At 35.2% G+C, this 13,246-nt stretch overlaps 1 protein-coding gene across 7 annotated transcripts; it reads right to left on the bottom strand.

The window, feature by feature from the left end:
- Nucleotide 1: 1 nt before the first annotated feature.
- LOC111776470 (lysine-specific demethylase JMJ13) lies at nt 2-8,683 on the bottom strand. Of its 7 annotated transcripts, XM_087118155.1 has the most exons (12): nt 8,259-8,683; nt 8,008-8,118; nt 7,033-7,410; nt 5,189-5,345; nt 4,894-5,113; nt 4,178-4,231; nt 4,004-4,095; nt 3,633-3,910; nt 3,133-3,528; nt 2,324-2,697; nt 1,778-2,032; nt 2-730 (listed from the first exon to the last, which is right to left on the bottom strand). In XM_087118155.1, the coding sequence occupies exons 3-12, from the start codon at nt 7,298-7,300 to the stop codon at nt 380-382; spliced, it is 2,445 nt and encodes an 814-aa protein (XP_086974281.1). In that variant the 5' UTR covers nt 7,301-7,410; nt 8,008-8,118; nt 8,259-8,683; the 3' UTR covers nt 2-379. The 7 variants fall into 7 exon arrangements, with proteins under 7 accessions (XP_086974281.1, XP_086974282.1, XP_086974283.1 ...); XM_087118156.1 differs by lacking the exon at nt 8,008-8,118; XM_087118157.1 differs by lacking the exons at nt 8,008-8,118; nt 8,259-8,683 and adding an exon at nt 7,813-7,948.
- Between the last annotated feature and the right edge of the window lie 4,563 nt (nt 8,684-13,246).

Here is a 13,246-nt window from a genome sequence, read left to right on the forward strand (position 1 = left end):
ATGAGAATCATAGAGCCAATTTTATTCAATGTGCATTTGGAATTCACCTGTTTATCAGCATAAAATTTGGCCAGAATATTTACATGTTACATCTAACTACTACATCTATCAATTATCCACATCCCATATCATCACTCTTGCAGGAAGGTTCCCCGGCTGATGATCGAAAAACACGCAGCTCAAGAACCTTAACAATAGGCTAACTATATGCTAGGCCTGCATAAAGTATATACACATTCAACCATTGAGTCAACTGTATTCGTCTACTCCTTTTCTTTTCGTATCGTATCGTTAGCAAAATAAAGCGAAAAAGCACGCTTGAGAGTGGATCAATCAATCACTAACCTGATAGCTGGACAATACCTTATAGCCAAAAGCTTCAATGCAACTTGTGGTGAGACCCCAGGTATGACGATAGAACTCGGACTTTAATGCGCTTCGGCCCACACTCAGCAGCAGGGAGAGGTTTGTGTGAGGCCTTTCCCTGTTCATGCCAGAACATTTCTTTACTGTGGCGTTCAAGTTGTTGTCTACTCCCTGCTTCCCCAATGCTGAATCTCTTTAACTTTAAAGAGATGGGAATGGTTGTTCTGCTAGATCTATCTACAAAGACACTATCTTTACTGGTAGGAAACACTTTGGAAACTGACTTGTCAGCTTTGCAACAAACTGATGACATTAATTGACCACACCTCGTGTGTGGATGGAGTTTTTTCAGTCTTTTGAGACCCTAGTAGAAAGAAACATTTGAGATCAGCCAGAATACTCTACAACTTCAAATATTCAACAGGCTCAACAGAAGTTTTTGGTAAATTGTTCTTAATAAGTAAAACATTGTGTATATAATTAGACCAAAAGTCAAATGACTATTGGTGTAACAGTCCAAGCCCACCGCTAATAGATATTATCCGCCTTGGCCCGTTACGTATCGTCGTTAGTCTCACGATTTTTAAAACGTGTCTGTTAGGGAGAGGTTTCCACACTCTTATAAAAAATGTTCCATTCCCTTCTCCAACCGATGTGGGATCTCACAATCCACCCCCCTTGGGAACCCAGCGCCCTTACTGGCACACTGCTCAATGCCCGGCTCCGATACCATTTGTAACAACCCAAGCCCACCACTAACAGATATTATCCGCTTTGGCCCGTTACGCATCGTTGTTAGACATCGGGCGATGTGCCAATGAGGACGCTGAGCCCCAATGGGGGGTGGATTGTGAGATCCCACATCGGTTGGAGAGTGGAATGAAACATTTCTTATAATGGTGTGGAAACCTCTCCCTGGTAGACGTGTTTTAAAAACCTAGAGAGGAAGCTCGAAAGGGAAAGCCCAAAGAGAACAATATCTACTAGCAGTGGGCTTGGGCCGTTACAATTGATTCATTAGCGGAAACATAAAGGGAGAGGTTATAGCCGAAAGCGATGAAGTATCTTTCGACAAAATAGCATAGACATTGACCAAGTTTCTGGTTTGAGAAGAAGTACATGACTAAAATGGATATTTTGAAAGTATAGGACCAAGATCATTTTGAAACTGCATGAACTAATATGAACTAAAACCAAAAGTACAAGGAGTCCATGATCAAAGTAGTATTAAAACCAAAAATATATTTCTACTCACAATTAATACCAAACCTTTCAGTTAATAAAATTATCGAGATTAAATTTTACAGCACTCAGTACACATGCATATATAGTCATAATATCAATAGCAAAGAGTAAGAAAATCTTAGATATTAAATTAGAGCGTAACTGAATGCAATTCTATCCACAGTACCTGTTGAGTAGACTGCTTTATCCTGTTATCATTCGTGATGTTCTTTTTCACCTTCAATGATCGACGCTTAACTCTAAAAATCTCCATGTCCGAATCATCATCATCATTCTGATCCGCCCGAGGTTGAATATGTGATCCTGAGCAGTTCTTCCCTGACTGAAGGGAAGGAAAAGACTCGCATGTATAGCACAACACTTGAGAGAAACTGGGGGCTTCATGGTTCCCTAATTCGTTATAAGCATGTTTCTGTATCTGCTTAGAAAGAAGCAACAAGTGACATTTCAGTTAAACCAGAATGTGAGCCTTCCTCCAAATTATGGAGAGTCTCAGTGTGAGTTCTCACGTCGGTTGGAGAGGAGGACGAAATACCCTTTACAAGGGTGTGGAAACCTCTCCTTAGTAGACATGTTTTAAAAACTTTGAGGGGAAGCCCGAAAAGGAAAGCCCAAAGAAGACAATATTTACTAGTGGTGGGCTTGGGCAGTTACACTCACTAAAATATTGTGAACAAGAAAAGCAGATCTCAAGAAAACAACTAAATCTTACATTGATTGGCTTAGGACTACGTAAAGCCTCAGACATTTCAGTACTTAATATGTCAGCAGCACCACTCGCCATAGCCTGCTTAGTTTTAAAACCTTCGTTCTCTTGTGAATAACTACCAACAACTTCTTCGAGCTCAGGGTTCAACCGAAATGTCACCGAACAGTATGCATTGTAACCCTCTTCTTCAGCTTTCTGAAACAAATTGGACAGTGGATAAGAATATAAGTCCTGATTACTTTTGGTTCGCTCAAGCATTTCCTCTAAAATTCTTCCTTCCTTTTCAAACTTCCTGGCTGCAGTTTCCATTTCTGAAATGTCCTCCCTCAAAACCAGTGTATGATTTCTCCCACATGAAAAGTTAATAGAATCAAAATCTGGGTGGGCAATCAAGGTAAGCATAGGAATTAAAACAGAACAATGAATATTAATATCATTTAATGGACGTAATTTGTATGTTCTTTGTTCTTTTTCTTCATATTGTTGCAGGCTGCTATCGTAATAATTAATAAACAGATGAAAATTTGCAAGTACATGGGACAAAAGATTTACTTTGTCATGCTAATCTACTCTGTCAGTTTTGGGCCACATTCCTTCTTTACTCAAAAATAGTCCACGACCCAAGATAAACATACATCATTCAGAAGACTCAGCAAATAAATGGGGTCGATCCTTTTTTAACCCAAAAAAAAAAGAAGTCAAACATACATACATGCACACACAGATATACTATTATTTATTTATTTATTTATTTCATTTATATTTTGATAGGATGTGAAACATATTCTCAAATATAAATTGAGGAAGTATACCATGGCGAAGGCACACAGGATGTCCATAACAGCTGCAATTGACATATGCAATGTAGCAGTCACGTTTGCATAAACTGCAGAGGATGGTGGCATGGGACCTTGAAGAAATCCTCCTACACACCCTGGATTTTATGAGTAACCACCGAGCACAATGGTGGAAGCGAATCAAACTCACAAAAGATATCTTGAGGGAACGGTGAGAGACTGATTCCATGGATGCATGATCTGAATCTTCAAGTTCAATATTTGTATGGAGAAGCATTGCTTCTTTACACAAAAGTTCTTCGTAAGGAAGTAGGGGAACTCTATTGAGAAGAGCATAACGCTGGCTAGCCAGATCACCCAAAGGAAACCAATTGCTCACAGCGAAGTTCACAGCTTCACCACAATTGAAGCCTTTAGATTTGAAGAGAAAAAAAAATCTGTCACAAACTAAGAAACAATGCAGGTAGTTGGATAAGGAACAAGAAAAACATAGGATAATGATTATAATGTATCACCGTGACTAAAACCAGCATGGTATGCTCTTGGAAAGGTAATAATGAACTCCCCAGGTTTTTGAACAGCCTTGTATACAGGGACGCCGTGTTCCAGCAGAATATTTGGAGGAAACAATGTTGTTTTCCCCGAAAGAATATCAAAAGCTCCATCCTCACTATTTTCTGATAGAATATCATCTTTGTACACATTTTCTCTGACAACGCCCTCAAATCTTAAAGCTGCATCACCAGGAATACAGTACCAAGTTTTCGATGCTCCACAGTGATGATAATTAATACTGCAAGATATGAAAATGCAAGTAAACCACAAAGAAATAATAAAATAATTTTATCATCCGAGGGTAATACTGATTACAAAAAATCTTGACTACTTGGTAACATGCCTATACAGGAAATGATCCTCCACATGCCAGGCAAATATACTAAACAGCATTCCAATATACAGCATTGGCTCAGTAACTCCCTGAAAGATTCAAACCAAGTCACGTAAGAAACTATGGCTGAAACTTCCACAGTATCATATATAAAAGAAGCAATCTCATTACCGGAATCTCCATCTCTAAATGACGCAAGACAGACTTGGGTAACAATGATAGTTTCTGAAAGAAGAATAGCATATATAAGCATTTATCTCGCAGCTAAATTTCATATTTTTATTCAAAAAACTGTGACAAATATCGTGCAATTCATCTTAAATAGGTGATGGGTATAGTTTAAACTCATAATTATGAATGTACTGAGTCTGATCATTTGAACCCATTTATCTTAACTAAAAACAGAAAAACTACGTAAGTAACTCATCAATAGAAGCAATGTTATCAGATATGTACTGTAATACTGAATCTAATCCCCAAGAGAACTCGTATATACAGTCAGTTGCATTGCAGTGTTAGGATCCCAATAATACTAAACTCAATACATAACTAAATTACAAAATCAAAAAAGAAAGTACAGTATCATAGCCTTTCAAGAGGGCTATGTCTCTCTCGTAGTCGAACCATTTCCCCCTCTAAGGTCTCTTAATCCCTACCCCTAGCTAATCAATCACCACTATCTCCTATTATTAGTACTCTCACAGAGTGCTTGCTTCTATGAGTCGGCAAGCTCATTGACCATAAAAGACGATCTACATGGGCGAATTACCTTTCAACTTCCACCATCTGCATATCATGTTAGTCACATTCTGACAATTATCTTTCATATAAACTTAGGTAAAGACTTTTAGGAACAAAATAGAACAAAAGAAGAAAAATGGATAAACCTTCAAATTCCATTTACTTCTCCCAAGCTCATCATTTGGAGAAGACGAAAATGCTGTACCATCAATGTCACAAGCATATTCTACGGTATCTGTTTTCCCACCAATAATTTCATGCCAAAATTCCTTCTCTAAGTATTTGGCAGGAAGGTACCCAGAACTACAATATCTACGCTCAAAAACCTTGTTCGCCATTTTCTCGAATTCGCGAAAGGTATAATTTCTGTAAAGTCGTATCAAAATTTAAAATAAACAAGGGATAATAAGGCCAGAATAATTTACTATGTAAGGAACACACCTCCCACTCATGTAGAAGGTCATTCTATCATCTGCGTCCCACTCAGCAAGACGAAGTGGTTGAACTCTGGTTGTGAATTTGAATCCTACTTTTTCCTTCATTAAAACCATCCCAGCAGGGATAGAAGCACTAAAAGGAGAAACTATCTTGCACATACCTGAAAGTTCCAATGAAAATGAGAAGCAACAATTATTGTAAACAAAAAACAAAAAGAGGACTCTCTTGATTGGGAAAGTGAAATGAAATTATACGTTCACCTAGTTGTTAAGAGAAGATTAGTCATTCTACAAGCTCTTATGTATTAGGGAGGTACTCAAATAAAGTGACAGAAGTTTCAGGCCTTAAGTGAAATGCAATAGAATAGTATTACTAAAAAGTTTCGTGCATAAATATATGATGACCATGATTTCATCAAGTCAAAATGAAATGGGAGAGGTTATGTCTGTAATATCAAGTCAAAATGACCAAAGCAATCGAGTTAAAGGGCCAACTTTTACTTACAACCATGACAATATGTTGGAGAGATTGTTGAAGGACCAACTTTTACTTACAATATAAACTTGTTTTAAATGTTACGATTTTAACTTTACAGGTTTCCCAATGAACTAACGTAACAAAATGTCAACCTATATGAAATTCAGTTATCTAAAATTATTAACGAAAATTTTAAGGATGCGCTTTTTGATAAAGTCCAATCTACAGGTCTAAAGAAATTACCAAGTTCTAAATTCGTAAACAAGGGTAAAGGTCAGTGGGAAGTATAAAAACCATGAAAAACTTCCGTTGGGAATGATGAAAGTACTGGAAAACTTACAGAAGAGACACAAGGGCTAAGAAAATAGCCCCATAAAGGAAAGACAAGTATATAACACACTAGGAAAGAAAACCCAAAAAAACAAGACTCATCTTAAACAATCACAAGTATCAACTATTGATGCACAATGTTTATTTTAAGACTGGCCAATGGCCATCTGTATTGTGCTTTGACGAACTCAATAAAATTCAATAGTATCTACATGATCATCTGGCATAGGATACATTAAATTTATGCACAATGCACAATGTGAAAACTTGTGTGGAGTGTAATAGAAATATAACAAAATATGTAGAAAGATCACTGATAGAACCTGTAGTCTGATAAGAAGTCAAGTAAGTGACTATTAGAAGGCAGCAATCAAACGTATAGAGTAAATGAGAAATATAATTCTTAAGTATGAACATTTGAAGTGAATCAGTCTAACATCAAAACTTTGAACGAAGTCTGTAAGCTTTGTAGAGAAGCATTGTTCAAAAAAATAAATCATAATAAACTAATAATGACGAACGGTTCAAACCATTGGACAAAAATATAATGAAAGAATGATAGGACTAAAAAAGATCCATTTAATAGAACAGATGGTGTTTTAAACGCACAAATAATCAAAACCAAACTCTAAACCACCATCAGTACCACATATCCCAAATTTCAAAGGAGTAAGCGAGTGAACATAACTTCATGTTTTGAGAGTCAACCAACATCATAAACTTCTTGTATGTAGCAACTTTAAATAAAGGTCGCCTAGAGAAAAAGGAAAATAGTAATGATATATCACTAATCTCACGTGCCTACACTGAATCAACTATGACCAATATCCAATTTTGACTAGACTATACTAAAGATTCCTTCTCCTGAAAAAAGTTCCTTTGCAGAACAACAGTACTTCAACAACTTCAATGCCTAAACTAAACTATCCTTATTCCCATTCATTATCATCTAAAACTCTCATAATTCATTAATTATTGAGATAATAAGATATTGCATGGAATGATGATGTGAATAGAAAAAAAAAAATAGGATATCTGACCATAACTTGAAGCATCCCGAGCAATTTTCTGCAAATAAACCAGAGGATCCTCAAATTCCTCTTTTGAGGGATGATATACGGGACATTCTGGAATCTTATTAATCCATTCTAGATCACTGCAGTGAAACTTGCCCACTCCTCGCTTAGAAAAGTCATCATTCCCAATAGAAGGACCATTTTTCCATGAAAATGAATCTACATCATCATGAAATTTCATGCCACATGATACCGAAGCTCTTGAAGCATCTCCCCTGCTTGTCGTCCACATATTTCTGCAACAGCTTCAGATTTCATTCACTGAATCCTTTTTCGTTAAAGAAACTCGACGCCATTTTGGGACTCTGGGGACATGAAGATTCGTCATTCCACCTGTCAACACTATAACCAGGATGAAATAACAAAATTAGACTCTACAAGATGCCATGGACACTTTTTCAGTTTGAAATAATACAAGATATTTGAACCAGAGAAGCAACTGGGGAACAGGAGCTTGTAGAATTGCACTTATGAATAATTACTGCCTTTAACAGAAGAACATAATCAAACTGGGAAGAAGAAACAATTTAATCGAATTGATCACAAGCTTCATTTGAAATACTAACAGCTACACTCACGCACGACTCGTCAGTGACAATTCTAATTACGGAACACAGACAGAGCGAGCCAAACATTCAGTAATGTTCAACCAGTTAGCGCACTTGAACTTGAAAAGCACGAGATGGAATTATAATTACTGGAATAACAGTTCGATAAGAAATTCGTAAAATTCAAAAGTTCGACCTCGACATGATACCAGAATAATCTGTTTTTAAAATACAAATTAAGTTCTTCAAAGTTCAAACCAAATTCCAGCGCCCTAGTCTTAGAGGACAAAGACAACTAAAAACAAAATTGAAGGTTAAATGAATAGATAGATAAGGACAAGGAGTTACTAAAATTTCGAGCAGAAAAAAAGTTCAGCCACTCAACCATTACCATATAGATTCCAATAATGTCAGACTTTTTGCGAGTCAAAAAGCTGCATAGAAGAGGCAGAAATTATCGAGGGAAGAACGCAAACAAAAATTGTTTGTCACTTCTCTGATCCTGTGGTAAAACCAAACAATGCACAAGATCTCATCAAACGTAATGATATAGAATGATCGGCTTGAAAAGAAGCGAATAACAATATCATGCAGCTACAAGAAAGTTCTAACTCATAAAAAAACAAAGAATCGAAATGGTACCATCTCATGCCGAAATCGTTCTGTACACGCCTCCCTCTGTGATCACTTCCTCGAACTACAAACAACCGGAGAACAAAAGAAAGAACAGAACAAGGAAAGAAATCTAAAATCAAATGAACTTAGGTCATAGTTATCAACGAACAGTCAGGAGCAAGCCTCCGACGAGCAGCAGGCCGACCACATTCTCACAGAACACAACAAACGACACAAAACCGAGTCATTAGAAAATTTACATGGAGATCGAAATCCATTCCGACCAATCCAAGGAAAAACAGTAGAGAAAATGAGAAAGATGAGTGGCCTGTGGAAGAGAGAGGAGCTTCACCGGAGTCTAAGCGGTTATCCGGCGAGGAAAGCAAGTTTCCGGCGGGAAGAACGAGAACTAAAGGCGAGCTTGAAACACACAGAGGTCAGGAGGATAGTTCCTGATTTTGGAAAACAATTATATAAGCATTTAATTTATTTTTAATTAATAATTGTAATCATATTCCAATTTATTCATCTCTTTAACTATACCCAATTTTTGAAAAATAAAATTATCATCCAACACCCAATCTTTAATTTATTATTTATTTATAAACCCTAAATTAGTCGACGTGGGACTTTCATCATCCAACACCTCCCCTCGAACAAAGTACGTCTCCCCCTAATTGAGGCTCGACTCCTTTGGAGAGTTTCAGTCATTTTCTCCTGTCCTCCCCTTAATCGAGACTCGACTCCTTTGTTCGACATTTGAGGATTTACCAATCTATTGGCATGACTAAGTTTAGGGCAACACCTCCCCTCGAACAAAGTACGCATCCCCCTAATCGAGGCTCGACTCATTTGTTCGACATTTGAGGATTTACCAATCTATTAGCACGACTAATTTTAGGGCATGACTCTAATACCACGTTAGACGAACACGACTCCCCACAAATAGTATGCACAACTAATTTTAGGGCATGACTCTAATACCATGTTAGACGAACACGACTCTCCACAATGGTATGATATTGTCCACTTTGAATATAAGCTCTCATGACTTTGCTTTAGGTTTCCCAAAAAGATCTCATACTAATGGAGAGAGTATTCTTTAATTATAAACAGGATCATTCCCTAAATTAGTCGACTGGGACTTTCATCATCCACCATATATAATTTAAGTTTGGAAGGTTTATTCCTATGTTTTAGTCCCTAATTAAAAAATGGCTAAATTAATAAAAATAGTCTTAAATTTTATAATTTATTTAAAAAAATACCTCTAAATTCTATTTTTATTTTAAATTAAAAGGTATTAATAATTTGTTTTGAAAACTCAGTCATATTTTTGTAATACTTTTCACACATTAAAATGTATTTTTAAAACTATTTTCAAGTTTAATATTCTTTCTTAAACAAAGTATAGATTTTTATTATTTATTTAATTTTTATTTTTAATAAAAGTAAAAGGATAATTAACCTTTATTTATTTATTTATTTATTTTCAAACATTAAATTAAAACGTGTCTCTCCTCCTAAAATTTTAAAAATTAATTATGTAATTAAATTTGTGAAATTTTAATTTATTTAAATTCAATCGGCGGAATTTAATTTTAATTAATGTGATTGAAGCATAAATAATATTAAAAATATATATATCTGAAAATATATTAATGGGAAAGTGGCGCCCCGGAAATTACTGAATTCACGGAAAGAGAATCTTGGGAGGGCGCGCGTACAGTGACGTTTCTACTCGCCGCGAAGATTCAGTGGGTGCAACTGTACGAATTGACATAAATGCCATTATTTCTGTGGCAAACCTCTTGACCTTTTTTTACCCTTTTTGTCCAACGAGTAAGGACCGGCGTTGTCCACAAAATAATACATTTTACAATTCTTTCCTTTTTATTACAAAATTAATTAGAAAATTACAAAACAATTATTATTATTACTTTATAATAAATATTTTAATATAATAAATTTATAACATAAAATACTATATATATATATATATTACCATTTTTTTATATTTATTAAAAAATATATAATGTTTTATTTCAAAATTTGAATATGAAAACATAAAAGAGAATCGAACCTTTATTTGCATGATGGTTCGGCGAAATCATGTCTAAGATTGTCAGACTTGATCGCCTCAAAATATACTATAGGGGATCAAGTAGTCATCAAACTTTCCCCCCGACCAAATATTGTAATTTTTTTTGTCGACATGTTTTCAATACAATTGACTTTTACAATGCTTACTTTTAACGATTTTCCTGACCACGTTTTCTAAAACATTTTTCTCTCAAAACGTGGCTCGAAACTCGACCATGTGTCAGAATTCGGTTGGCTTGTTCGTTGGATTAGAATATGTGTTGCATAATTGTCAAGTTCGTTGCCTCGAAACTGCAATTGTGACACCAAATATACTCGAAACTATTTAAATTGTTCTATTTTGGTCCCCAAACTCTTAAAATATTTAATTTAGTTTAGGAACTAAAAGAAAATAGATTTTTGGTTCTTACTTTTATTGGTGTACCTTTGAGTATACACATTTGTAGGTTAATAAGAACATGATTTCATCGCTTTATCCCGTTACATATAGTCATCAGCCTCATGGTTTTAAAACGCGTCTATTAGAGAGAGGTTTCCACGTCTTTATAAGGAATGTTTCGTTCTCCTCTATAATTGATGTGGGATCTGATAGTTGTCAACTTGAATATAGTTCAATTCTTTTCGATAGATAAATACATAAATTATTTTTTTCTTACAAACGGAGGTTCGAACATTTAGGTTACATATTTAGAATCATTCAAATCAATCTTGGTTGTAGAGTGATTCGAATTTCAAACAAGTTTTCTGGAGTTAAAATATTTGATAACAAGATAATTCGAATCTCACTTTCTTTCGGGGGTGATTCCTTATCATTTTGGGGTTCTTGAATATTTTAGATTGTCTTTGATAAGACAATTTATAATCCTCAGCCCAATGATCCAAGCTTTTGTTGAAACAAAAATCCTTGAATCAAATAAATTAATATTTTTTTAATACAAAATTCGGATCAACTAAGAGATAATACTAGAATTAGATTACAGATTACCTGTTATGATCAAAGATCTAAAAGCAAGATTTGGAACTTTATTTTAAATTGAGTCACTCAACAATCGAACTTGATCAAGACTTCATTGAATGTCTCGGATGCAATCTACTACAAGAATAGCTTGAAACTTAGAAATGACAAATATGACGCTCACATTTCTAAGAGTGAAAGTATAACTTAGAGAGCTCAATTTCATTTATAAAAAATATGTCTTTGTGCGTACTAATTTATTAGTATTTATAGCCTCCCCACAAAATAAACGGTCAAATGCTCGTTAAAAGAAGTTAGTGGTCATGATGGTAAGTTATTCATTGCTACCCTTCAAATGTCCAATAAGTTACAGAACTTCTCGTCCATTTTGCCCACTACAAGAAGTTATGGAATTAAAATAATAAATAAAATTTGAAACACAAATTATGAATCTAGTGCTATTTATAGCAACCCCACACTTCTACCGTGCAAATACTCACCTTTCAAAGTTGGAGATTGTTCTTCCTCAATCGAATTAGTTTGTAACACATGAAATAGAGATTGAACCGAGCCTATTTTTATACGTATCTCATACTGCAAAAATAAGTCTTCTAGGAAAATTTAGAAGTTGGTAAAAGGGGTCGAGAAGAGAAGGAATTAGTTGTGAACCTTAGAAGTTAGCTAAGGAGCGGAAGCCCTTTGTTTCAACACAAACACAATCCCAACCCTATTAGAGAGTTTAGCTTTGTACAAACTCGGTTCTCGTTTGACAAATGCATAATTCAATACTTAAAAGATTGGGTGACATACTGTCACATCCGAGCATCCTTGGTTCGAAGCAATTCTATGTTGGGTGACCTCTCGATAATTTTTTATGGATAGAGTTCAACCCAATCTAATTTTAGGAGAACCCATGAACCAATCCAATTCATTTATTTGATGAACGGAGCCGAACCCAACTCAAACCGTGAAGGTTAGATTGCAACCCAATCTAATTTTAGGAGAACCCATGAACCAATCCAATTCATTTATTTGATGAACCGAGCCGAACCCAACTCAAACAGTAAAGGTTAGATTGAGTGAATCAGATTTTTCGAATGATCGAATTTTTCAAACACGGCTACTTTTTTACGCTATTGATTACGAAACATGTTAAAGAAAGTTCACATGGATGGCATTGATGAGACCACCATATCTTTTACCTATAATTTATAATTATGATAAAATATTTTGTTTTTCTTACCTTTTTGAGGGATATATTTAGCAATATATTGCCCTTTCTAGCATTGACTACCCTTAAATTGAGGGGATGGCCTCTAAAATCATTCAAATGGATAAACATCAATCATTCCCTACCACATGTAACCCAACAATATTAAGACCCACCTTTGGATATTCCCTATGTTATTTTGCAATTTAATCATTCTAACACATTTGAATTTACAAAAATACCCTTTTATTTTTTTTAAATTTCCATTAATATCCCTACCGTTACTCATTCTTTATTTCAAAAATACCGTGTGAAGTCATCCACCTTAAGCAAGAGGAGATGACTCAAGGAATTCACTCGTGCTCACTTCTTAGAGCACTTTCTCGAGGTGAGCTACTCATTCTCGTGGACTCTCCCCCACTCAATTCTGGTTGTCTCGTCGTCCCTCATGAGGACTTGCATTGTGCACAATATGGACTTGGTCGGTGCATGTCGCAACTGACCCTCGACTTCAAATTTTGTTTTTTAAAAATTTTTAAAAATATTTAAAATAAATTATGAAAGTAGTATTTATTTTTTTAAATATTTAAGAGTAAATTGAGATATATTTCTCATATGGTGTCTATCATAAGCTTAAATAATTAAGAGATTGGTGACGTGGCTTCTACGGATGACTGGACATCCACGTGGCTGAATAATAATAATTTTTTTTTGGAAAAGAGAAAGGAGGAAAGGCAATTAATGGGA

The sequence above is a fragment of the Cucurbita pepo genome, chromosome 15 (assembly GCF_057944985.1).
Source record: "Cucurbita pepo subsp. pepo isolate OVF chromosome 15, ASM5794498v1, whole genome shotgun sequence".
NCBI lineage: Eukaryota > Viridiplantae > Streptophyta > Magnoliopsida > Cucurbitales > Cucurbitaceae > Cucurbita > Cucurbita pepo.